The 26,766-nt window shown below is 45.3% G+C and overlaps 1 protein-coding gene across 4 annotated transcripts in view; it reads left to right on the top strand.

Annotated features, from left to right (window-relative positions):
* LOC308671381 (AT-rich interactive domain-containing protein 5A-like) overlaps positions 1–26,766 on the top strand; it is a 38,557-nt gene that overhangs the window by 4,689 nt on the left and 7,102 nt on the right. For 3 of the 4 annotated variants that reach the window (XM_081333521.1, XM_081333523.1, XM_081333520.1), the window contains exons 2-4: positions 15,635–15,759; positions 24,428–24,617; positions 26,276–26,328. In XM_081333521.1, the coding sequence (XP_081189647.1) occupies positions 15,635–15,759; positions 24,428–24,617; positions 26,276–26,328 (368 nt within the window). Of the gene's footprint in view, positions 1–14,445; positions 14,555–15,634; positions 15,760–24,427; positions 24,618–26,275; positions 26,329–26,766 lie in introns of all 4 variants that reach the window. The other variant, XM_081333522.1, reaches the window with a different exon arrangement.

Genomic DNA, 26,766 nt, shown 5'->3' with positions numbered 1-26,766 from the left:
CACTCACAGTTCTCGGAGGCAAGCTATCCTATTGATTAATTTTGCTGTTAGGAAATTCCTCATTAGTTCCAGATTGGATCTCTCTTTGATCAGCTTTCATCCGTGGCTTCTTGTCCTGCCATCCTGGAAAATCCTTCCACAGGCAGCTTGGCTGATGGCTCCTCTCACTTTCCAAGCTATGCATAAGCCCAGATTTTGATCCTGTTTCCTTGGGATGCACCCTGTGTCTTGCCTCACTTTTTCAAAAGCGAAACTGTGATTAACATTCCTATTTTTCCTGCCTCAATCTGAGAATGGAATAGAGCTGGAAGGGACTTTGGAGGTCTTCTAGTCCAGCCCCCTGCTCAAGCAGTAGAACCTATACCAGGGGTAGGCAACCTTGGCTCTTTTATGACTTGTGGACTTCAACTCCCAGAATTCCTGAGCCAGCCACGCTGAGGGGAAAGGGAGAGGTTTCCAAGCTGAGCCATGCTGGCTCAGGAATTCTGGGAGTTGAAGTCCACGAGTCATGAGGGGGCCATAGTTCCCTCATGCTGGCTCAGGAATTCTGGGACTTGAAGTCCACCAGTCATGAGGGGGCCATAGTTCCCCCACGCTGGCTCAGGAATTCTGGGAGTTGAAGTCCACGAGTCATGAGGGGGCCATAGTTCCCCCACGCTGGCTCAGGAATTCTGGGAGTTGAAGTCCATGAGTCATGAGGGGGCCATAGTTTCCTCACGCTGGCTCAGGAATTCTGGGAGTTGAAGTCCACGAGTCATGAGGGGGCCATAGTTCCCCCACGCTGGCTCAGGAATTCTGGGAGTTGAAGTCCACGAGTCATAAAAGAGCCAAGGTTGCCTACCCCTGACTATACCATCTCAGACATAGTTCCCTCATGCTGGCTCAGGAATTCTGGGACTTGAAGTCCACCAGTCATGAGGGGGCCATAGTTCCCCCACGCTGGCTCAGGAATTCTGGGAGTTGAAGTCCACGAGTCATGAGGGGGCCATAGTTCCCTCATGCTGGCTCAGGAATTCTGGGAGTTGAAGTCCACGAGTCATGAGGGGGCCATAGTTCCCCCACGCTGGCTCAGGAATTCTGGGAGTTGAAGTCCATGAGTCATGAGGGGGCCATAGTTTCCTCATGCTGGCTCAGGGATTCTGGGAATTGAAGTCCACGAGTCATGAGGGGGCCATAATTCCCCCACGCTGGCTCAGGAATTCTGGGAGTTGAAGTCCACGAGTCATAAAAGAGCCAAGGTTGCCTACCCCTGACCTATACCATCTCAGACAAGTGACTGTCCAGTCTCCTCTTAAAAGCCTTCAGTGACGGAGGGTCCACAGTTTCTGAAGACAAGCCATTCCACTGGTTAATTGTCCTCACTGGAACACTGCTATCATGTCACCCCTATTTCTTCTTTTCTTTAGATTAGCCGAACCCAAGTCCTGCAGCCGTTCTTCATGTTTTAGTCTCCAGGCCTTTGGATCATCTTAGTTGCTCTTCTCTGAATTTTTTCCAAACTCTCAACCTCTTTTTTGTAGTCATGGTAACCAAAATTGGTTGCAGTATTCCAGGTGTGGTCTTACTAGGGCTTTGTAAAGCGATACTAGTACTTCGCATGATCTTAATTCTATGCCTCTGTTTATACAACCCAGGATTGTGTTAGCTTTTTCGGTTGCTGCTGCACACTGCTTACTCATAATCAAGTGATCGTCCACTTGGACTCCAAGGTCCCTCTCACAGTTGCTGTTTCTAAGCCAGGTCTTGCCCAATCTGAACTTGTAGCTTTGATTTTTTTTTCTATCTAAATGTAAAACTTTGCTTTTGTCCACGTCTCTGTATGCCTTTTTGGAAGCAAATCAGCCGGCTCAAGGATGAGGCAGGGAAGTTGATATTCTTGAGAAGGGCTTGGCCTCCTCCAGTTTTGAGAAGCATGACTTCACTGGCATTACGCCACATCTGATTTTGGTGATTCAGCCCCAGGTTTTGAAACTGATCTGTGGTACAGTATTTCTCTTTAAGTGTGTGTGTGTGTGTGTGTGTGTGTGTTTGATTGTTTAACTTACTGGCACTGACAATTTTATTTCCCCATTTCATTCCCCAATAGTTTTTTCCCCCCAGACTTGTTATGAAAGTTTCTTTCTGTTTTTTAAGATAGGGTTCTGACGTGGCCAGATTGTCAGATCTCACTTCTTAAAAGGACTGCCTTGGAGAGTCAGATGGCAGATTAATTCAGGGAATTAATTGAAAAGCTCATAAAACTATGGAATTGTTGACTTTCATGCTGAAGTCATCCTCAGAATCTGGTATTCAAAAATAGCCTGCCTCTTGGTACCAAAATTCCCCTTGGTCTAATCCAGGGGTCTCCAAACTTGGCAATTTTAAGACTTGTGGACTTCAACTCCCAGAATCCCTCAGCCAGTCATAACTCTGGGCCACCACTGCGTCTTGTGGGCAGTGAATTCCACGAGTCAAGGAAAGATTGCGATTTTCTAAATACCGATCGTCCTTGACTTTCAACAGTTCATTTAGTGATAGTTCAAATTTACAATGGAACAGTCAGAAGTGAGTTACGACCGTTGCAGCATCCTCATCATCACGTGATCAAAACTCCCATGCTCGGCGATTGGTTCGTGTTTATGACGGTTGCCGTGTCTTGAAGTCACGTGATCAAGTTTAGGTGAACTTTCGACAAACAAAATCAATGGGGGAGGCCAGATTCACTTAACGACGGTGTTACTAATTTAACAACTGCAGTGATTCACTTAACAACTGTGACATGAAAGGTCATAAACTGGGGCAAAACTCACTTAACAAATATCTCACTTAGCAACATAAATTTGGGGCTCAGCTGTGGTTGATCTTCTCTGGGTTTTAGTTATTTCACTCTAAAGAGGGACGGAGAATGATGTCGAAAGGCAGACCCCTTTTATATAGGTAGTCCCCCACTTATAACCACGATGGAGCTCAAAGTTTTTGCTGTTAAGTGAGACATTCATTTAAGTGGGCTTTTGCCCCATTTCACAACCTTTCTTGCCACTCTTGTTAAGCGAATCGCTGCAGCTGTTAAGTTTGTAACCTGGTTGTAAAGCGAATCTGGCTTCCCCGTTGACTTTGCTTGTCAGAAGGTCCCAAAGGGGCATCGCGTGACTTTGGGGCACAGCAACGGTCATAAGTATGAACCATTTGCCAAGGGCTTGAATTTTGATCACGTGATTACGGGGATGCTGCAAAGGTCGTTAACTGTGAAAAATGGTAATAGGTGCCGTCGTAACTTTGAATGTTGAAATGGTGACTAAATGGACTGTGCTAAGTCGAGGACTACCTGTACATCTACTCGTTGCTTACCAAACCCTTCATCTGCCCCCCCCCCACAAAAAGGGACCTAAATTGGACTGAGATTAGCACATGACCGTTTTCCCCTCCACCCCACCCCGGGGTTTGTAAAACACAAGTCCTACCATCCATCTCTCACAATATCACAACTGTGCATAGAAAAACAGTTGCGCTCGTTGAAGCCAAGAAGGAGAGAGGGAAGGGGGAAACCCCCCCCCAACTGCCACAGAGTCTCCAAGCAGCTGTTTTGCAAGGGGAGGGAATTAAAAAAAGAAAGACAATCCTTTACAAAAACAGGTGCCTCTGCTACTGACAAGGATGAAATGCGGCAACTGTCTGTGTCGCACAGGACTCTTTATTTATAAAATTTTAGATGAGGGAGGGAGGCGGGTTCCTAAAAGTCAGTCAGTGCTTTCCCTAAACCAGTGTTAGGCAACCTCGGCTCTTTTATGACTCGTGGACTTCAACTCCCAGAATTCCTGAGCCAGCACAGCTGGCTCAGGAATTCTGGGAGTTGAAGTCCACGAGGTTGCCTACCCCTGCCCTAAACCATCCAAGTTGGGGGCTTTCCAGGTGCGGGGAGGGGAGGGCCGTGGGCGCTGCGTTTCCCATCATCCCCAGATCTCAAATCAAGACCCATCCTTTCCCTGCTTCAGCCAGCGGTCAAGTTGGTAGCTGGCTTGGCTGGGGATGATAGGGGGTGTAGTCCCTAGGGCCACCAAATGGGAAAAAGTCTCTCTTCATTAAGCCTGAATGACTGACGGCGCTTGGATTTTGCCTTTGAATCCTGGAGGAGGAAGGAAAAGCAGGTGTCTCCCGGGCTCCCAAAATTGGATGCTTACGCTTGCATCCCAACTAGTTATTATTATTATTATTTTTCTTTTGGTCCTTTCTCCTTTCTCTTTCTCTGACTTCCCACCCCTCCTCTTTTCAGCTTAATTTCTCCATGCCTTTCCACCCCTTCCCCAGATCTCTTCAAGCATCCCCTTTTCCTTCTCTTTTTCTCCCTTTGAAGGTCCCGGGGAAGCTGTCTTGCTGGAAGGCTTCTGAAAGGGGCTGAGACGGTTCCAGCCCCCCCCCTCCTCTCCTCCTCTTTCCTCCCTGGGTGTCTTTTGTTTTTCTGAAAACCTGTCATCGTGTCCAGTAATCCTCTCAAAAACTCTTCCTTTAGTTGCGGTAAGCCATGATCTCATACTTGCAGAACATTAAATTGGAAAGGTTCTTCTTTCTTTCTTTCTTTCTTTCTTTCTTTCTTTCTTTCTTTCTTTCTTTCTTTCTTTCTTTCTTTCTTTCTTTCTTTCTTCCTTCCTTCCTTCCTTCCTTCCTTCCTTCCTTCCTTCCTTCCTTCCTTCCTTCCTTCCTCTTTCTTTCTTCCTTCCTTCCTTCCTTCCTTCCTTCCTTCCTTCCTTCCTTCCTTCCTTCCTTCCTTCCTTCCTTCCTTCCTTCCTTCCTTCCTTCCTTCCTTCCTTCCTTCTTTCTTTCTTTCTTTCTTTCTTTCTTTCTTTCTTTCTTTCTTTCTTTCTTTCTTTCTTTCTTTCTTTCTTTCTTTCTTTCTTTCTTTCTTTCTCTCCCTACCTCCCTACCTCCCTACCTCCCTACCTCTCTCTTTCTCTCTCTCCTCTCTCCCTCCAACTCCCCTTCCCCCTTCCCTTTGTACAGTATGTGAGTGTTTTGGATACGCTCCGTGACCCTTCAGAGGAGAGAGGGACACGCAAACGGTTTTAGCAAACATGAGCTGGAAGTGGATGTGGGGGCAGAAATAGCTAGAAACAATTTTGTGCTTGGCTTCCTGTTTTTGGAGAGAGTGCCAGGGAACAAAATGCCCAGGATTCAAATTGAATAGGGCAGCCAGATCATTTTGCGCTCTGGAAGCTGTGCTCCTTATGGATCTGTTAAAAAGTGGTGCCTGTTTTGTGATGCTTTTGGTTACTTAATTAAGGAGCAGATCACTACTTTGTGACTAGGCTTCATTTTATTCAAGAATGTTAATATTTTGAGAAGGAGACAAATGAAGTCTAACAAGTGCAAATTGGTGCCTGCTCATTTGTGTTGTTGTTGTTGCTGTTGCTGCCGTTGTTGTTGTTGTTGTTGTTGTTGTTGTTGTTGTTGTTCTTCTTCTTCTTCTTCTTCTTCTTCTTCTTCTTCTCCTCCTCCTCCTCCTCCTCCTCCTCCTCCTCCTCCTCCTCCTCCTCCTCCTCCTCCTCCTCCAAACTTCCAAGTATTTATAAATCCTTTTCATTGGATTCTGAGCACTCCAACCAAGATGGGTATAATAGCTAACCTTCCCCCCCCCAATCTTTTGGGCCTTTTTCCATTTGTTTTCGTCAGTTTGCCTATCTCCTGATAAGGCTACGTCTCTGATCCCCCCCCCCCAATTTTTTTCCTTTTCAGCAACAATTAACATCTGGTGGCTTGTGTTCAGGTGCCTGTCAGTCCCTTGTTCTTACCGCTCTTACTTGTAACTCAAATTGTTATCGCGGCACCAGGCACCAAAGCTTATTAAAGCAGGGTTGGTCACTTTGGAAGAGCCTCCAAATCTCATTTTTTGCGGATTCCCCCCTCCCCCCCCCCCCCGTCATATGTGAAACCCCCTCTTAAACTGACAATCCTTAGCAGGGTTTGCAGTTGGTTTGACACTGGAAGCTCATGAAAACTATCATGAGTATTCAAAACACAATGAAATGCCCCTTCACAGTGCGGGGAGGGGGCATAAGGGGCAAGAATGAAAATTCCATCCAGGCTTTTGTAAAACAGCCCCACTCTCTTTCTCATGTTGCCTCCCTCCCCAGCTGCAACGCTCGGGGTGGCTATGGGTCACTCAAAGGGTTTCATCTAGGAATATTCCCGTGGCTGCAGGCATTGGCTTGATTGATTTCTGCCTTGTGTAAATATATTACACAAAGGAGCAGGAATGCGGAAGGGGTGTCCACACCCAGGCCAGAGAATCCAAATAACGTTTATATTGGAGGGATGACTGCTTTGGGAAAAGTCCTGGTCGATTGACCTGTCTTCTAATGAATTAATTCAATATAAATCATTGTTTTTCAACCCTGGAAACTTTAAGGTGTGTGGACTTCAACTCCCAGAATTCCCTAGCCAGCATGGATGTACTGACGTAAACCATCCTATCTATAGCAGCAGGCTAAAGTACATTTCTGCATCTTGCTTATTTCTTAAAAAGCGGATGGGTCCTTCACTTTATAGAGTGCTGATTTTTGAGATGCAAATTAGGATGGGTAAATCTCTCTATAGGCTGGGTTCTAAATTAGGGTCATGACTGAATGCTAGGGGGAAAATGGAGATGACTAAGAGGGATGAGATTGGGTCCAATGGGGAGGGGTGGGATTTGTAGAGTGGATAAATATTCTCCTCAGTTGAGGTTAAGTCAGGGACATCCACAGGTTGCCAGCTTGACTTTTTTTGTGCTTCTCCATCCCATTAGTGACCCTCTGAACATTTTGTGATATCAGTCAAAGTTGCTCAGATTGTGGTAGCTACTGGAGCAGGCACAAAAGAAGAGCCTTGGTGGAGCAGTGGGCTAATGCCTCCTTAAGTAACACCAGCTGCCTGCAATTAGTGCAGGTTCGCGTCCCACCAGGCTCAAGGTTGACTCAGCCTTCCATCCTTCCGAGGTAGGTAAAATGAGGACCCAGATTGTTGGGGGCAATTAAGCTGACTTTGTAATAATGCCGCTTGGGGTGTGTGTGAAAGCCCTAATAAGCAGGCATATACATAGAATGAAGGCTACTGCTAAGCTTGTAAACCGCCCTGAGTCTTCGGAGAAGGGCGGGATATAAATGGAATTAAAATAAATAAAATAAAAAATAAAAACACTTTAAAATGGACCCAGACCATGTATTATTTAAGGATGCAGCTTGGAAAGGGGTTGTGTGTGTGAGAGAGAAATGGTACATGGTGTGTAAAAGGAGAGGAGGGGAGAAATCTATCTAGTAAGCTTAAATATGCTTAAATATGAGCCTGCAGTGTGCAGCCACCGCCAAAAAAGTTAATACAATCCTTGGTTGTACAGAACAGAAGCATAGGATCAAAATCACATGAAGAATTAGTACCGCTTTATAAAACCTTAGTAACAATAGTAATAGCACCTAGACTTATATACCGCTTCACAATGCTTTACAGCCCTCTCTAAGCAGTTTACAGAGTCAGCATGTCGCCCCCAACAATCTGGGTCCTCATTTTACTGACCTTAGAAGGATGGAAGGCTGAGTCAACCTTGAGGATCAAAGAAATCAAACTCCTGACAGTGTGAGCAGAGTCAGCTTGCCATAACTGCATTCTAACCACTGTGCCACCATGGCCCAAGTAAGGTCACACCTGGAATACAGCATCCAGTTTTGGTCCCCACATTACAAAAAAAAATGTTGAGACTTTGGAAAAAGTGCAAAGAGGAGCAACTAAGATGATCCAAGGCCTGGAGACTAAAACATATGAAGAACATTTGCAGGATTTGGGTTTGGCTAGTCTAGCTTGTCGATCAGAAGGTCGGCAGTTTGGCGGGTCGAATCCCGAGTGCCGCGTAACAGAGTGAGCGCCTGTTACTCGTCCCAGCTTCTGCCAACCTAGCAGTTCGAAAGCACGTAAAAATGCAAGTAGAAAAATAGGGACCACTACGGTGGGAAGGTCACAGCGTTCCGTGCGCCTCTGGCGTCTAGTCATGCCGGCCACATGACCACGGAGATGTCCTCGGACAAGCGCTGGCTCTTCGGCTTTGAAACGGAGATGAGCACCGGCCCCTAGAGTTGGAAACGACTGGCATGCATGTGCGGGGGAACCTTTACCTTTACCTTACTAGTCTAGAGAAAAGAAGGACTAGGGGGGACATGATAGCCATTATTCCAGTATTTGAGAGGTTGCCACAAAGAAGAGGGGGTCAAATTATTCTCCAAATCACCAGAGGGCAGGACAAGAAACAATAGATGGAAACTAATCAAGGAGAGAAGCAACTTGGAATTAAGGAGAAACTTCCTAATAGTGAGAAGTGTCAATAGAACAGCTTGCCTTCAGAAGTTCTGGGTGCTTCAACGCTGGATGTTTTTAAAAAGAGACTGGACAGCCACTTGTCTGAAATGGTAGAAAGTCTGGATTAAAAGTTTGGATTAAAAGTCCTCCAAGGTCCCTTCCAGTTGTATTTCTGAATTGAATTGAATCCATCCAATTCCTGCGGCCGTCCATCTTAACCAATAACTCTGGGCAGCTTACAGTTCTAACAAATACTTGCAGCCTTGCAAAGTTCTGTTCATTTAAGCCAGGGGTCTTCAAACTTGGCCCTTTTATGACTCGTGGACTTCAACTCCCAGAATTCCTCAGCCAGGCATGCTGGCTGAGGAATTCTGGGAGTTGAAGTCCACGAGTCATAAAAGGGCCAAGTTTGAAGACCCCTGATTTAAGCTTACAAAAAATGATAAAGCAGTACTCGTGGTTGTGCTTCTTGTCTGGACTACCTTGCAGGGCTAAGAGAGGGAGAGATCTGGTGCTGGTGGTAGGGTTCAGCCGGCATGACTGATGGGCAGGAGGAGGCTGAAGTTCAAGTTCTAGGTACAGAGGGAGTCCAATACCAAGGCAAAAGTCCCATACTTTTCTTGCACTGGACCTTAAGGCACCCTAGCTGCCTCTTTCATTAGCACTCCTTCTTTAATGTAACCATTTTTTTTCGTTGACTAATTTTGAAAGCCCTTTGCTGGAAACGGAATTGTTTGCAAGGGAAAGGCTTTGCAAGCTGCGCGATGCAATATTTTTTTGCCATTCAGAAACAATAAATCTGGAATTGCTTACTAACTGTTTCCGTTGGCAGGAGAGATCTGAACTGCGTGAGTCAGATAGAGCTGTCTTCCCATTCCACTTGAGGCCTTGACAGACATTCCCTCCCCACCCCCACCCCACACTTTCCTTCACAGTGAAGCCTGAACAGACTTCTGAATTGGGTCCGGGGGCTTCTTCCTGACTTCTCTGTGCCCAGGTATCTATCTCCCTTTGGGTTGGTAGGCTTGGAAACCGACCTTGCTCTACAACCTGACCTCCTAATCCTGACCCTTCAAAGGAGCTGCTCGGAGAGGAGATAGGAATTTCTCTGCTGCCATGACTCACTTGTTCCTCAGTTTCCCTAATGTGCAATCCGGAAAAAGATGGGCAGAAGAGAAGAAGGCTAATGAGCTGCTGGCCCACAATGAATTTTGCAGCTGAGATGAGAAGGACCAGCTGCCACGTCCCTCCCTCCTCTCCCCCCCCTTTTCATGTCGGTCCCCAGTTCCTACTGACCCATGCAGGATTGAGGTTGACGACCTGCCGAGATGAAAGTCTGCCCCTGCCCCACTAGTCCTCTCCCCCCACTGTTGGCTCCGCCATGCTTTGAAAGTGGGGGTGGGTGTCCTTTGTGAATGAAGATGGGCTGGAGGAAGAAGGAACAAAAGGAAGAAATGTAGGGCGAAGGGAGGGAAACGGTGGGCTGAGGAGTCCATTTTGCTATGCGGGTTCCCCCCCCTCTGATTTTAGCATCTCTTTCCCAGCACCGCATGTTAGAAATGGACCCTGTTTTTAGTGGAAAGTCTTGACTGGCATTTAGACCCGTAAGCCACTGCTCTTTAGAAGGCCAGATCCTGAAGCTAAAACTCAAATACTTTGGCCACCTAATGAGAAGGAAGGACTCACTGGAGAAGAGCCTAATGCTGGGAAAGGTGGAGGGCAAGAGAAGAAGGGGACGACAGAGAATGAGGTGGCTGGATGGAGTCACTGAAGCAGGAGGTGTGAGCTTAAGTGGACTCCAGAAGATGGTAGAGGACAGGAAGGCCTGGAGGAACGTTGTCCATGGGGTCGCGATGGGTCGGACATGACTTCGCAACTAACAACAACAACAACAAAGCCACCTGCCTAGGTGCTGATGGTTGTAGAACTGGGGAGTCCAGCCGTGGCAACTTTTAAGACCAGTGGACTTCAACTCTGCATCCAGTTTTGATCACCACAATATAAAAAAAGACGTTGAGACTCTGGAAAGAGTGCAGAAAAGAGCAACGAAGATGATTCGGGGGCTGGAGACTTAAGACATATGAAGAATGGTTGCGGGAATTGGGTATGTCTCGTCTAGTCTTGTGAAAAGAAGGACTGTGGGAGACATGATAGCAGTCTTTCAGTATTTGAGGGACTGTCACAATGAAGGGGGCAAACTATTCTCCAAGGCACCAGAGGGCAGGACGAGAAACAGTGGATGGAAACTAATCAACCTGGAATTAAGGAGAAACTTCCTAATGGTGACAGCAATTAACCAGTGGAACGGGTTGCCTTCAGGAGTTGCGGATGCCCCATCACTGTTGGTGGTCAAGAAAAACTGGACAGCCACTTGTCTGAAACGGTGTAGACCAGTGATGGCGAACCTTTTAGAGACCGAATGCCCAAACTGCAACCCAAAACCCACTTATGTATTGTCAGGTGGGCGTGGCCCATTGGGTGGGTGCGGCTGCAGTGGTACTGGGTGGGACTAAAAAGTTTAATCAATTCCAACTTTGCAAGATCTTTTTTTCCCCCCAGGAGAAGTTGAAATTGGATTGATTGATTGAACCTTTTTTTTTTTTTGCACATGGCGGCGGAGGCCTAAAGCGAAAAGGTTTTGTGAAACACAGCTGAAGGCCTAGAATTGGGGCGACGGTGCGCGTGCCCACAGAGAGGGCTCTGCATGCCACCTGTGGCACCCGTGCCATAGGTTCGCCACCACGGGTATAGACTCTCCTGCTTGTGCAGGGAGTTGGACTAGATGACCTCTAAGATCTCTTCCAACTCTGTTATTCTATGTTCTGTTCTGTGTTCTAAACTCCCAGAATTCCCCAGACAGGCAGAAGTCTCAAAGTTGCCAAGATTGGACATGTTGGCTGGAGAATTCTGGGAGTTGAAGTCCACAAGTCTTAAAGTTGCCAAGGTTGGACAACCCCTGTTGTAGCATGGGAGTCTTAAAGTCGCCTGGTTTGTTGTAGAATTTACAGCTCACTAGTTTTCTTTTAACTTCTCAATCCCAGTTTACTGTGTGGACTTCATCTCCCAGAATTCTCCTTCCTGGCTGGGGGCATCTGGGAACTCACAAGCTTAAAAATTGCTGCAGTTGAGAAACACTGTTCTAATCAGAGGCACCGAGATGAGTCATATCGTTTTCCTTCCTCTGTGTTTTTTTTTCTTTTTCTAGTCAACTTGCGTGATTAAGAATTCTTGGAAATTCAAAAGCTTGCAACGGTTTCATATGCTTCCGCTTGTATTCTATCTATGGATTATGTAGTTTATTTTTCTCATAACCACAGGGTGACTCATCCTGTTTACAAAAATAAAAGGGTCTTTTTATCCTTCTTCAGCATTTAATAGCTGCTCTTCTCCCCTCACTCTCATCCTACTTGCTCGTTTTTGAAAGGCACAACTTGTTGGGCTAATTTGGGAATTCGTTTTTCTAGGAAAGCCTAAAGTCATTATTGCACAGTCCTTTACTTACAACCATTCATTTAGCGACCGTTCAAAGTTACAACGGCACTGAAACATGTGACTCATGACTGTTTTTCATACTTACGACCATAGCAGCATCCCCACAGTCATCTGATCAAAATTTGGATGCTTGGCAACGACATGTACTTTTGACGGTCGCAGTATCCCCCGGGGTCCTGCGATCCCCTTTTGCAAAACTTCTGACGAACAAAGTGAATGGGGAACGCGGATTCACTTAACAACCATGTTACTAACTTGACTGCGGTGATCCATTTAACAACGGTGCCAAAAAAGGTCATAAAATGGGGCGCAACTCTCTTGTTTAGCTCAGTTGTGGTTGTAAGTAGAGGACTAGCTGTATAATACAATTTTTCCCAACAGATCTGGAATTTCTGTTTGAGAACATCCTGAGGTACAGGGCTGTCAAAAAAGTGAGGATGGTGAAGATTGTGTTGTGACTGTATACTCACAACTTTTATTTTTATCTGTGTGCAACAACTTTGTTTTTACAGCCGTGGTTGCCACCTTGACTGTTTTGATAGCCACGTATGTACCGTCTTCATCACATATGCATATCCTGCCCTAGCCATGAAAGCCGGCTGGTTGACTTGGTTTAATAGTTATAGCATTCGAAACCAGGAGGCTGTGAGTTCTAGTCCCATCTTAGGCACGGAAACTGGCGAGGTGACTTTGGGCCAGTCCCTCTCTCTCAGGTCAATCCACCTCACAGGGCTGTTGTTATGGAGAAAATAGCATTCATAAGTATTGGATATCTTCACCCCTCAAGTTATTTATCAAAACCATTTACCGTATATACTTGAGTATAAGCCGAATTTTTCAGCCCACTTTTTGGGCTGAAAAATTCCACTTCGGCTTATACTCCAGTCAACAAAAAAAACTTACCGAGGACTTGTGCGCGGCCGAGGCTTTGGTGCTTCCGGGATCGCGCGCACCTCTCCCAAGCCACCGCCGTCCGGAGACCTGCCGAAGTTTGGGGAGGTTTGGGGAGGTGCGCGCGCACCTCCCCAAACCTCCCCAAACTTCGGCAGGTCTCCGGACGGCGGCGGCTTGGGAGAGGTGCGCGCGATCCTGGAAGCACCGAAGCAAGTCCTCGGTAAGCTCCGGGCGGTCACTTGCTTCGCGTCTCCTGAGGGAAGGGGGGGTGACTGGAGCGGGCGTGTTTCCTCGCCTGCTGGGCGCCGCGATTTGCCCGGGGAACGCGCGGGCCCCGAATGGCAGCGTGGAGCGAGGAAGCTGACAGCCAGGGCTTCCCCGAGAGCCGCGGCCACACAGGGTATTCCTGTGTATTCAGGCTTGCAAAATGGCGGATCGAGCCTCTGCTGGCGGCAGAGGCTTGCAGAACGGCGGATCGGCTTATACTCGAGTCAACAACTTTTTCCAGTTTTTGGGGGTGAAATTGGGGGTCTCGGCTTATACTCGAGTCGGCTTATACTCAAGTATATACAGTATTTATTAAATGTATATGGCTCTCATCTCCCCAACAGGGCAAACAATAAAGGGAGGAGAAAACATCTAATGAATAAATAAATGTATACCACTAAGTCAAAGCGTGGTTTCTTTCATTGTGGCTTAATAGCTGGTGTGCAAACAGCCGTTGTGCTTTTGTGGCTTAGCGTGTTGATGAGACAACCTGCCCTGATTTATGTAACATGACAGTGAAGTAACAGGGTCATCAGTGACTGTTCTAAGCCTGGAGATGCTAGAACTGCCAATGTGACCCAAGTGCTATCCTTTGGCTCTTACATCGTGATGTTATTTATAAAAAATGATGTGTTTATATAAATAACAATGTTCTGCAGATGCTTCCCTCATTCTGAAAATTCATTAAGTATTTGATGTTCTACATTTGATGTGGGGTGATGCTTGGTTTCACTGGAAGACATGTGGTTATGGGACAACTGACATGACAAAACTGGGTTTTGACCATTAGCCTGTCAGATTTGACAGGGTTTTAGTACTTGACAGTTGACGACTGGGACTTTCAGATGGGGTAGCTGCCAAGAGGAAAGCAGGAGATGCCCTGGTGTTCTGAACCAGGTGTCTCAACCTTAGCAGCTTTAAGATGTGTGGACTTCAACTCCTATGGCTGGCTGGGGAATTCTGGGAGTTGAAATCCACACACCTTAAAGCATGTTGACTGGGCTATTTTGGGAGTAGATGTCCACACACCTTAGTTGCCAATGTTGAGAAGCTTTCTTTCTTTCTTTCTTTCTTTCTTTCTTTCTTTCTTTCTTTCTTTCTTTCTTTCTTTCTTTCTTTCTTTCTTTCTTTCTTTCTTTCTTTCTTTCTTCCTTCCTTCCTTCCTTCCTTCCTTCCTTCCTTCCTTCCTTCCTTCCTTCCTTCCTTCCTTCTTTCTTTCTTTCTTTCTTTCTTTCTTTCTTTCTTTCTTTCTTTCTTTCTTCCTTCTCCTTCCTTCCTTCCTTCCTTCCTTCCTTCCTTCCTTCCTTCCTTCCTTCCTTCCTTCCTTCCTTCCTTCCTTCCTTCCCTACCTCCCTCTCATTAAAAATCCAAATAATCACCCTTTGAAATTGCTCAAAATTTTTAAACATTTATCAGCAACACACACACAAACACTAGATGGAGCTTTGGTTGGATCATCATGGCTGCCCTGTTGACTTTGTTGACCACACCCTGCAGATGGCCCCGATTAGGACATATCTGGTTCCCTGAATGGAGAGCAATGTCTGCTTCTCCTGCCCCCTCTTCTTTGCACCGTGATTCAGAACCTCGCACCGGCAACTTCTAGGTACGTGTGGTGTAGGCGAGCACATTTCAAGAGAAGAACCTTATGCACTGGCTGTGGGCCTCAACAGTGTTGAGGAGAGGCAGTTGGTTGAGCCCTGTCTAGGAGGGAAGGATGTGGGGTGAATTTCTCACCATTCAGGAAACCACTCAGAAAGTGAAAGTGGAAGCCCGCAGGCTTGCCCTCTTCCAGGATACGCCACTGCCTGCCCGGATGCCTATCTCCAAATGAGAGGCCAGTGAACAATGTGCATCAAAGCAGTGTGATCCGGCAGCTGGACTGGCAATATTTCAGCCAGGGATGCATTTTGAATCTTGGTGCGCAGGATTCACACCAACTTGAGTGGTGTGAAATTTCTGTCTGGTGTACCAGGATGTCATAATTGGCAGCCACAAGGGCAGATTGATGCAGTGTTGCACAGTTAGAACAATTAAAACAGTGCAGCAGCTTGCCTTCAGAAGTTGCAAGTGCTCCATCTCTGGAGGTTTTCAAGAAGAGGCTGGGCAGAGCTTGGGATGAGGGCAGAAGGTGATCATCTTTCTGGACTTCAGTGGGTGAGAGAGGGCAAGAACTTCCCGTGACTTTGCAAACAGGGGGCACCCGTTGCAAGCACATTGCACCTGCCAACTTACAGATTTTAACACACACACACACACACACACCGCCGCGAAGTTTGGATGAGGAAGAAAGCGTCATTGTTTCATGCTTCCTTTTTGTGATTCAGATAATGATGGGTGAATGAGTATACGGGTGAGGAACGCCTTCAGTTGCGTAGCTAGCAAATGATTTGAGACTTTGGCTGTAGTTGGCTCTCTCTCTACTCCAGAGAGGACTGGCTCTTCAGGATCCTAATAGAGGACCTTCGCTTCCCTTGGCGTCTGGTTCTGTTCAAGAGGGGACCTCAAAGTGGAATATGGGGACAAGGAAGAGCACTTCTGCAAAATGGTGGCCTTTCCCCAACGGATCAAAGAATGGCCCATATAGGGAGCTGATCATTGATAGCAGGTCTGGGCTGGAGACCAAAGGTGGTGACTCCTGTGTTCCAGGTCTTTGAAGTTCAGTGGCCTTCTTGTCTTTATGCAGCACCCAGTCTTAAAGGCAAACGGAAAAAGAAGAGCGTTCCCATGGCTGACAGCGAATTCCAGGAGATGCCAGCTGTGACCCCGGAGGAAGAGCATCAGGACAACGCGGAGAAGCTGGAACAAGTGGTGAGTATGGAGAACAGAACTAGGGTAACTTTTAACTGTAATAAACCAAATGGAAAGTAAAAAAAAAATTGATCTCCTTGACTGAGTTCACCTGTGAGATTAAGACCTCAGGTGGTTTTATTTCGTTCAGATGTAGCGTGTTGTATGAAGTTAGCCATTGTGGCTGAGTTAGCTTACTGTTGTTTAAACAAACCATGGTTTAGTGTAGCACGAACCTTTGCAGTATGGTTATCTAAGGTAGCATGTCTCAGCTTCAGCAACTTTTAAGATGTGTAGACTTCAACTCCCAGAAATCCCTAGCATAGTGGCGTGTAGGCTAGGGAATTCTGAAAGCTGAAGTCCACACATCTCAAACTTGTTGAGGCTGAGAAATGCTAAACCAGGGGTTTTCAAACTTGGCCCTTTTATGACTTGTGGACTTCAACTCCCAGAATTCCTCAGCCAGGCACGTGCCTGGCTGAGGAATTCTGGGAGTTGAAGTCCACAAGTCATAAAGGGGCCACGTTTGAAGACCCCTGTGCTAAACTAAGAAATTGTCTCCTTCTGTGTTGTCCGGCCTATCCAACCAAAGCAGAAAGGGTCAACCATCTTCAGATCCCATTGCTATTGGATTGCCACCTGATGGCCCTTGGAAGTGGGGGTTCCTAATAGCGGCACCCATATTTTAAAACTGCTCCCCAGTGGGAATTTGATTGGTCCCATCCCTTCTGCGATTCAGCAAAACTTTAGAAGCCCATCTTGCAAAGTAGGAAGATGTGATTTGAAAGAGGGATTGTTGGTTTTAATTGCTTTGTTCTTATGCTTACAAGTAGAGGTATATTTTTATGCTTACAAAAAGTCTTTGGGAATAGGAGACCCAGAAGCAAAGTGAATAAATAAATCAAAGTGTTGTACTTCCATCTTTTTAAGTTTAGATAGAAGAATATGCAATAATTAAGTATTGGTAATTCCTAGTAGTGTTTGCAAATTTGTGACACTGCCAATTTTTTGTGTGTGTTATTTAGAAATAACTGAATCGATAGTGGGTTTTTTGTTTGTTTTGAACAAGATATAAACTTTATCTGAGAAATGGAGGGGGGAAAATGATTTTCAAATAAGAGTGAAATTCAGAAAGAAAACGCTTCCTCCTCTTGAGACTTGCAGCAACAAGCTGTTATCAAACAGTCACTAAGCAATATGATGACTCTGTAAACCACTTAGAGATGACTGAAGAGCTCTGTGAAGCGGTATATTGCTATTTATTTTATTTTATTTATTTTAATTCCATTTATATCCCGCCCTTCTCTGAAGACTCAGGGCGGCTTACAAGCTTAGCAGTAGCCTTCATTCTATGTATATGCCTGCTTATTAGGGCTTTCACACACACCCCAGCGGCATTATTACAAAGTCAGCTTAATTGCCCCCAACAATCTGGGTCCTCATTTTACCTACCTGGGAAGGATGGAAGGCTGAGTCAACCTTGAGCCTGGTGGGACTCGAACCTGCACTAATTGCAGGCAGCCGGGGTTACTTAAGGAGGCATCAGCCCACTGCTCCACCAAGGCTATGGACCGACTCCGTTGTGCGGAATCTGGGCGAGCCACAGGCTCATCTCATGGAGAGGAAAAAATCGGTCCTTGAAAGTGTTATTTTGATTTCCCTGCTTCAGAGGAGACTGCCTTTAAAAAGAGAACCAGTCCCATAAATAGCCTTGCAGCTAAAATAATCCTCTTGTGAATGGCGAAAAGAAGAGAGCGAAGCAGAACCGGTGAGAACGAAGCAGCTGCCTTCCCTCCTCCTCCTCCCCCCCCCCTTGCCCCAAAATAGCAGCAAGTTTTCTAACTCCTGGAAAATTTAGAACAAACAAATGCAAAGCATTTTTAGCCAAGGGAGCGAGGGAGGGCGTGTGAGAGCGAGAATTGGTGTCGCTGTTGTTTTCCTGGAAACAGCCTCTTGTGTTCTCACACATCTCAGCACTCTGACCAAGTTGGACGGCTGCCTGCCCCGGCTGTAAGCAGAAAACACTCTGTGCTTACAGCGGACGAGCTGGTTAAGCTTTGGAGCTCTTCAGTTGCCTCCCACCACAAAACGGCTCTTTGGGGGGGGGGGACAGCTGTGCTGTGGGGGGGGCACAGAGGAGGAGAAATGGACTGATTCAGGACACGTCCTTGCACTGAGGAAGGGGCACCCAGCTTGGCCTGAGAAAATGGCCCTCTTTCTCCTCCCGGTATTGGCAGCCACGAAGCTGCCATCCCACAATCCCAAAATCAGAGCTGAAGAGGAACCACGCGCTTTGATAATTTTCTTTAAAGGGGGGTTGAACGCTCCATGCAGGTAGTCCTCAACTTACAACAGTTCATTTAGTGACCATTCAAAGTTACAGCGGCAGTGGGGAAAAAATGGACTTATGACCATTTTCCACACTTACAACCATTGTCACCTGATCAAAATTCAGATGCTTGGCAACTGGCTCGTATTTATGACGGTTGCAGTGTCCCCGGGACACGTGATCCTCTTTGGCAACCTTCTGACAAGCAAAGTCAGTGGGAAAGCCAGATTCACTTAACAACCGTGTTTCCAATTTAACGACGGCAGTGGCAAGCAAGGTTGTAAAATGGGGCCAAACACACTTAACGACTGTCTTGCTTAGCAATGGAAATTTTGGGCTCACTTGTGGCTGTAAGTTGAGGACTTGCCTGTGTTTTGATGATACGTGTTGCTGTATTGCTGCTAAATTTTAATGGAGTGGAGGGCTTTGGAGAAATCATGTTTTCCCTGTTTGGAAAATACTTTGGTTGTAACCAACCGAATCTGCACAACGTAGCTGAGGCTGACATTGCCCAGCAGTTTATGGGTGTGTTTGTCTGTCTCTGTGTGTGTGCATGTGTGTGTGGACCCATGGATACTCTAGGAACAAACCGAAGGTCTTAGAAAGCTTGCAGAAATTTCAAGTCATTGAGGGTAGGTAGCAGAGGTCAAGAATGCAGTTGGGGGATGTCCAATTAAAGTGCCTTCCCTCTTTGATTTTTTTCGGTCCCCTCCCTATGGACGCCCTGGCTGAACTTCTGAATCCCTCTCCCATTAAAAAATGGCCCTTAGTCCAGCTCATTACTGAAGCGTGGACTTCAAAATGCTACCCCCAGCCAAATGGGATGCACACATTTCTGCGCTGGTTAGACACGTGCTGGAGCACTGCCAAGTGGCTGTCAGATTGCGTTAAATTGTTTCTGAGGAAGGGGATTCCTGCACTGGGTAGGAGGTTGGAGTAGGTGATGTCTAAGGTCCTGGGGGCCCTGGGGGTGCAGTGGTTAGGCTGCAGTATTGCAAGCTAACTCTGCCCACTGCCAGGAGTTCGATCCTGACCGGCTTAAGGTTGAGCCATCCCTTCTGAAGTGGGTAAAATAAGGACCCAGACCGTTGGGGGCAACAAGCTGAATCTGAAAACTGCTTAGAGAGGGCTGTAAAGCGCTACGAAGCGGTATATGTCTAAGTGCGATTGCTGTTGCTATTTTCAACGGCTGTGTCCTCTGCATCCTGGTTTGTTGAGCAATTTACAGTTGGCTGGCTTCTCAGAACATACTAGGACAGGAGTACATTAAGTTCAGATGGTTGCTCCAGCCTTTAAATAGCAGGTTGAGGATGGATGCGTCAAAAATGGTCACGGTCTAAAGCCCAAATGGGTGGAGGCTGTTCAGAAGTTGTAACAAGTAATGTGAAAGCAAATGCTTCAGCCAAGGAACAGCTCGTTGGCTTCAAGTCATCTCAGTTGTTAATCTACCAAGAATGGCTGCGTCTTTCCAGCAAGCTAAACCAAAGCACACAGGGCTTCTGCTCTTCCCGAGGAGATACAGTCACGCTGATCTATGTGAAGCCGAAGAAAAAGAACATGGCTTGTGGACTTCGCTCAACTTCTGTTATAACCCTTGCTTTTCTCTCCTGGGAACAGTGCGCCTCGTTGTTCCTGGATCCCGCTAATTGACGCTGGGGTTGGAGGTCATGAATTCTGGAGCTCTGGCTTTTGCAGCTGTTCCAAAGCAAAACAGGGTCCCATCTGTTTTCTGTTTCCACTAGAGCAAATGATTTGAGTCTCGGAAGAAGCCAATATAAAAAGAAGAAAGGAGCTGGATTACAAACCAGCCCTTTGAAGCTGTTTGGGTTATAAAATGATTTTTGGCGTTGGATCAGGCTTGGAGTACGGCTATGGGGGCAGAGCCCTAGCTGAGTGACAGAGCATCTGCTTTGCATGAAGTCGGTCCCAACTTCACTCATCGGCCTCTCTTGGTTTTTTGGGCTAGAAAATTCTGAAATGCTAAATCAACTTGTCAGTAGGATTTGTCCTCAGAGCATCCTATATCCTTGGTGATTGAGGAAGGCTCTGAAGCCCAGAACACCTCGCTGCGTTGCTACAAACAATAGAAAGAAGGGACTAGACAAGCATTGGTCTAAAATGGTACAAGATCTCCTGCCTTGAGCAGGGATTGGACTGTGTTCTACAATGTCAGTCCTTCTTAATGGAAAGCCAGTGTTTTATTGAAATGTAGTTTACATTTCTTCCCAGTTGCAATGTATGGCAGTGAAAGTTGGACCATAAGAAAGGCAGAGCGCCAAAGAATGGAGGCCTTTGAACTCTGGTGCTGGAGAAGACTCCTGCGAGTCCCCTGGACTGCAAGGCGATCAAACCGGTCAGTCCTAGAGGAGATCCACCCTGACTGCTCTTTAGAAGGCCAGATCCTGAAGTTGAAACTCAAATACTTTGGCCACCTAATGAGAAGGAAGGACTCACTGGAGAAGAGCTTAATGCTGGGAAAGATTGAGGGCAAGAGAAGAAGGGGACGACAGAGAATGAGGTGGCTGGATGGAGTCACTGAAGCAGGAGGCGTGAGCTTAAATGGACTCCAGAAGATGGTAGAGGACAGGAAGGCCTGGAGGAACGTGGTCCATGGGGTTGTGATGGATAGGACACGACTTCACAACTAACAACAACAAAAGCTTACATTTTACAAAATATGTTGCCTGGCAGGTTGCTGGTTCCCAGTCTTAAACTTGGTACAAAGCAGATTTCTGCTCCTCTTCTCAGAGACTCTTTTCTCCAAGCTGATTCCTGCCCCCCTCAGTCCCAGCCAAAAAACTGTGATATGGTTTCCCTCAAGTTTTAAATGGGAAATAGGAAAAAAAAAAGCTGCTTTGAGCCCTGTCATACAGCTGAAACCTTAGTTGACCCTACTTTGCATCTTGACTTGACTTCCCGTAATCCTTCTGCCAGAACAATTTTTTTAAACACAGTTCATCAAAAGTTGTTCATTCCTACCCACTGTTTTGTACTTCATTTCATTGGCCCTGATTGAAATATTATTCAGCTATGAACCTGGAATTTCTGTTTCTCCATAGTCCAATCTCACTTTCATTCCCCAAGATTCACGTTTCATCAAGGCTTGGGAACTCGAGTGTGCCTGTCCACTGAAGGTCTCCAGTTCTCTTGGGTCACAAGGATGACATTCTGGTTTTACCGTTGCTTCACTATTAATATTAGTTTTCACAAAGATGAAAGTGTAAAGGAATTTGGTCAGTGGAAAAATGATGAATCATCCAAGCTGCATGTTTTAATTGCAAATGAGAAAAATATGAAATCTTTTGCAATTCCCCCTTCGGAATAATCAAAACCTCCTGACTGGTTTCAGTATCTTTAAAAAAGCAGTATTATTCTAAAGGGATTGCAAAAAGAAGGTGGAATACCTGGAGATTTGATTGAATTTGTAGACATGGCAGATAGTCCTTGACTTAGAACCATTTGTTTAGTGACTGCTCAAAGTTACAGTGGCACTGAAAGAAGTGACTTATGACAGTTTTTCACACTAACGACCGTTGCTGCATCCCCAGGGTCACATGGTCAAAATGTGGACGCCTGGCAACGGGCTCATACCTATGATGGTTGTCGTGTCCCGGGGTCATGTGATCACATTTTTGTGACCTTCTGACAAACAAAGTCAATGGGGAAGCCTGAGTCACTTAACAGCCATGTTACTCATTTAACAGCTGCAATGATCCATTTAGCGGCTGTGGCAAGAAAGATTGTAAAATGGGACAGAATTCACTTAACAACTGTCTCCCTTAGCAACAGAAATGTTGGGCTCAATTGTGGCCGAATATCTAGGACCCTCTGTATTATATAAACCTCAGGGTGGTTACTTAGCGTTATTTATATTTCATTTGCTGGTGAAATATGATTTGCAAATGAAGCGAGTTAAAGATTGTGTGAATAATTAGATATTGGGTTTATACAGAACAACTGACAGGCAACCACAGGTATTTCAAGCAAAGGAAAATAATTAGATTTACATGACTATCACGCTTAGACAATGGTTCGCATCCCACCAGGCTCAAGGTTGACTCAGCCTTCCATCCTTCCGAGGTAGGTAAAATGAGGACCCAGATTGTTGGGAGCAATTAAGCTGACTTTGTAATAATGCCGCTTGGGGTGTGTGTGAAAACCCTAACAAGCAGGCATATACATAGAATGAAGGCTACTGCTAAGCTTGTAAGCCGCCCTGAGTCTTCGGAGAAGGGCGGGATATAAATGGAATTAAAATAAATAAATAAATAAATGTCACAGTATATAACTCCAGTACTGACTGCTAAATTGATAATTCATTTTCTAAAACCTTTCGGAAATGTAATTATTAGCTTAGCTCATCCTTCTTCCCCTGATGGCAATGTGGTGAAGCCCAATAATTTTGAAAAATGCTGTATAATTACTTTTCCATCCTGCCACCTTTCTATTAAATATTTCTAAACATTATATTTCTACAAAGTGTAGCTTAATGTATGCTAACAGTTGGTAGGATACTCTGTGCTTTCCATTGGAAAGTATAAGTATACCTTCAGTAGAGAAATGGCAAATGAAATTATGGGAGTATGCCATGAGATCTAAAATAACTTCATATTTGAAAAATAAATCTGGCATAGAATTTAATTTGCATGGAAACAATTTTTGGACCATAATCCTCCCTATGGGCTTGTACGACATTTGAAACTTAAGTGTCTCTTAATGTATTAGTTTTAACATATCACAGGTGATTTTTTAAACAAGGATAGAATGCTTATTGACTAGATAATACTGCAATTTTTTCACTTTCACTTATATTTTATACCTTGCTGATTACTTGCTGATGATTGCTAGTCATATAGGAACTTGAATATAATAACGATTTCTCATTTTTAAATGATATGAGGAACTTAAACAGAATGAAACTAGCATCCTGAGAATCTGTAGTTAAAATATTTACAGTGCTCGTAACTCTGCTTTCTGGGGTCTAAAAGAATGGAACAGCCTTAAAATGAGTTCCATTAACCCAGGGGGTCTTCAAACTTGGCCCTTTAATGACTTGTGGACTTCAACTCCCATAATTCCTCAGCCAGCAAGGGCCATCAGGTGACAATCCAATAGCAATGGGATCTGAAGACGGTTGACCCTTTCTGCTTTGGTTGGATAGGCCGGACAACACAGAAGGAGACAATTTCTTAGTTTAGCACAGGGGTCTTCAAACGTGGCCCTTTTATGACTTGTGGACTTCAACTCCCAGAATTCCTCAGCCAGGCATGTGAATTCTGGGAGTTGAAATCCACAAGTCATAAAAGGGCCAAGTTTGAAGACCCCTGGGTTAACTCAATATTTCCCAGCCCCAGCAACTTTTAAGATGTGTGGACTGCAACTCCCAGAATTCCCAGCTGGCATGCTTAAAGTCACTGAGACTCTAGAAATATTGCACTGTGGAGTCCTTGGTACTCTCTGAGCTTTATTGTTTTCTTGCAGATGTTTTATTACCTTAAATTAGTAATATCTTAGCCATGCACTGATGATGTTACCGAGTTGGGTAATGAAACATCTGCTAGTAAATAGCCAAGCTCAGTGTGCACAGGGACCTTAGAGTTGAACCCTGAACTATAAATAGTCTCTTCTTCTGTGGTGGTGGTGATGATGACGATGATATCCACTCAGTTGTATCCAACTCTATGGGCCAGGTCTCTCCACATCTTTCGATATTGCTCTATTTTTTTGAGTTTCTACGCTCTGGCTGGTGTCAGCTTTGACCGTGTACACCAGGGGTCTTCAAACCTGGCCCTTTTATGACTTGTGGACTTCAACTCCCAGAATTCCTCAGCCAGGCACGCGTGCCTGGCTGAGGAATTCTGGAAGTTGAAGTCCACAAGTCATAAAAGGGCCAAGTTTGAAGACCCCTGGCGTACGCCATTGGCTATCGCAGCATCTGAGATTCTTACTGTCCTATCGTTGGGACACATTTGAGGTGCAATTTCCTAAAATCCACCATCTTTTCCAGCTGGTGCCCTGCAGATATATTCAACCCCCATTTCCATAATACTCTGATCTAGAGGGAATTAAGTTGAGAAAGTCTTCTATCACGTTAGGAAGGCAAATGGTCTTTCCCAGTTCTGCAGTCTGGGATTGCTTTAAGCAGTACTGTGAGAAAATAAGTAGCGGTTCTTTGGGGAAGGCGAATCTTGATGTTGATGAATCTTTCTGGAGGCTCCATCCATTGTGTTGTGGGCAGAACCTGGTGACAGGGGGAGACGAGATGCTGTTGAGCTTCCTCAGTTTCTCACTGTCCCTTCTTGTCTTCTCTCCGGTGGTTGGTAAACAATTGTCTCTGACTGATTGCCCTTCCTCGCTCAGGTATCTCTAACTGTCAAGCAGGATGCCACCTCTGAAGCTGAGCAGAAACTTCCTGAAGAGGATTCTGGAGATGAGGAGATGTTGAGCAGTGAGAAGGAAGAGGAACAGACGTTTCTGGTCAACCTCTACAAGTTCATGAAAGAGCGTCATACGCCAATTGAGAGGGTGCCTCATCTTGGCTTCAAGCAAAGTATGTTCTTGGCTGCCTTTTCCAAAAGTGTGTATGTGTGTGCGCGTGCATGTGCATCCATGTGCATTCACGTTTCTTGTGTACCTTGTCCTTTCCTCAGGCAACCTGTTATATCACACAAACTCAAGGTGTCTGTGGCTACCTTTGCACAACAGTTCTTATTCCAAGGCTAGGTTAACAAAGCTTGGTTGTGTTTGCAAAGCTTGTAAACCACATGGTTCTTGAGACTTTCTTCAGGTGCACAGCATCCTAGAACATACGACATAGAAAAATAGAATTGGAAGGGACCTTGGAGGTCTTCTAATCCAACCTGTAGCTTGAGCAGGAGACCCTATGCCATATATACTAAGTATTTATATATGCATATATACTAAGCGTATGTATGTGTGTGTGTATACATACACTCCTCACACACAGATACTATACACTCACACACACATATACTAAGACATATCTGGCTTCCCAAAATACATGATCCTTAAGTTGTCAACCCTATTCAATATAGGTTAGTGTGTCATGGGAGTACAGCCCCTCTGTGTAATTTATGGGTCTGGAGGTGAAAACTAATTATTAAGGACACCTATTGCTGGAATTCTTGGCTCATAGGAAGCCTTCCTCCTGTTAAATTGCCCCATTTTCAATGATCTGATCATATTCAGTCCTTCAGAAATCAGCCATTGTTCTTCCCCTTTTGAAAGCTAGGCAGACACCTGTCTAAATGCCCAAGCTCTGCTAGGAAAACAGCACACCACTTCCCTGGATTTATACATTCACAAGATTTGTCTCCCCTGTTTCGTGAGGGTAGATGCAAAGCTAGTTTGCTGTAGGAGATAGAAAAGATGCCTGCCTATTTATTTACCAACCAAACAACTAGACGGTTGTTTAAACATCTTAAATTCTGATTCCTTTCCTTTCCTTTCCTTTCCTTTCCTTTCCTTTCCTTTCCTTTCCTTTCCTTTCCTTTCCTTTCCTTTCCTTTCCTTTCCTTTCCTTTCCTTTCCTTTCCTTTCCTTTCCTTTCCTTCTTTCCTTTCCTTTCCTTTCCTTCCCTTTCCTTTCCTTTCCTTTCCTTTCCTTTCCTTTCCTTTCCTTTCCTTTCCTTTCCTTTCCTTTCCTTTCCTTTCCTTTCCTTTCCTTTCCTTTCCTTTCCTTTCCTTTCCTTTCCTTTGCCTTGCCTTGCCTTGCCTTGCCTTGCCTTGCCTTGCCTTGCCTTGCCTCTCTCATCGCCCCTCTCCTCTCTCCTTTCCCTTCCCTTCCCCTCCCCTCCCCTCCTCTCTCTCTTCTCCTCTCCTCTCCTGTTTAAGCATGGTGTTCACAATATGAAAGAGATCAAAAGAAACACTTTCTAAATATGTGAGGATACAGTGCAGAGCTATAAGATTTGTCTGTCTGTCATCATCTTTTGGATTCCCCGTCAACACCCCTATCTGAAGCCTAGCTAATCAGTTGTCATAAATACTGTAGAAGCAATGCCGATTTTCAAAACGTGGGGCTGCATCAGTACCCAGTTCTCAATTCTGGGCTTTCAGGACAGCCTGATTTTTATACCACTCCAGGCAGTTCAGAAATGAAAAGTTTTAGCTCAAGCCATACATTATCTCTTACCTCTCTGATTTTTGGCTATCTGATCTCTCTTTCTCTCTCTTTTCTTTTTAATAGTTAATCTGTTTAAAATCTACAAAGCTGTGGAAAAACTTGGAGCCTACGAACTGGTAAGAGAAAATCAAATTCACTGCTTGGAAAAGTAGGGGTGAAATGTCTTGAAGATTTCTTGGCAAAGCAGGACATGATTCTTTTAAGTCCTCGACTTATGACTGCTTGCTTTACTGACTGTTCAAAGTTACAAAAGACCCCAGAAAAGGGACTTAGGACCCGGATTAGGCATCAACTGCTATTTCAGTTCACCGACCTTAGTTGATCTGGAAATACCCTCACAACATGGTTAAATCTTAGGTTTAAATCTTAAAGACCACAAAAAACAGGGTTGTAAAGTAAACTATTACAAAAGAAGAGCAAAAATTGAGGCGCTGGAAAGTGTGCAGAGAAGAGCAACAAAGACGATAAGGGATCTGGAAGTTACAATGATGAACGGTTACAGGAACTGGGTATGTCTAGCCCAGGGGTCTTCAAACTTGGCCCTTTTATGACTT

The sequence above is a fragment of the Vipera berus genome (assembly GCF_964194415.1).
Source record: "Vipera berus genome assembly, chromosome: 8".
Classification (NCBI taxonomy): Eukaryota; Metazoa; Chordata; class Lepidosauria; order Squamata; family Viperidae; genus Vipera; species Vipera berus.
The sequence above is the reverse complement of the archived record's forward strand: the minus strand, read 5'-3'. Positions and strand labels throughout refer to the sequence as shown.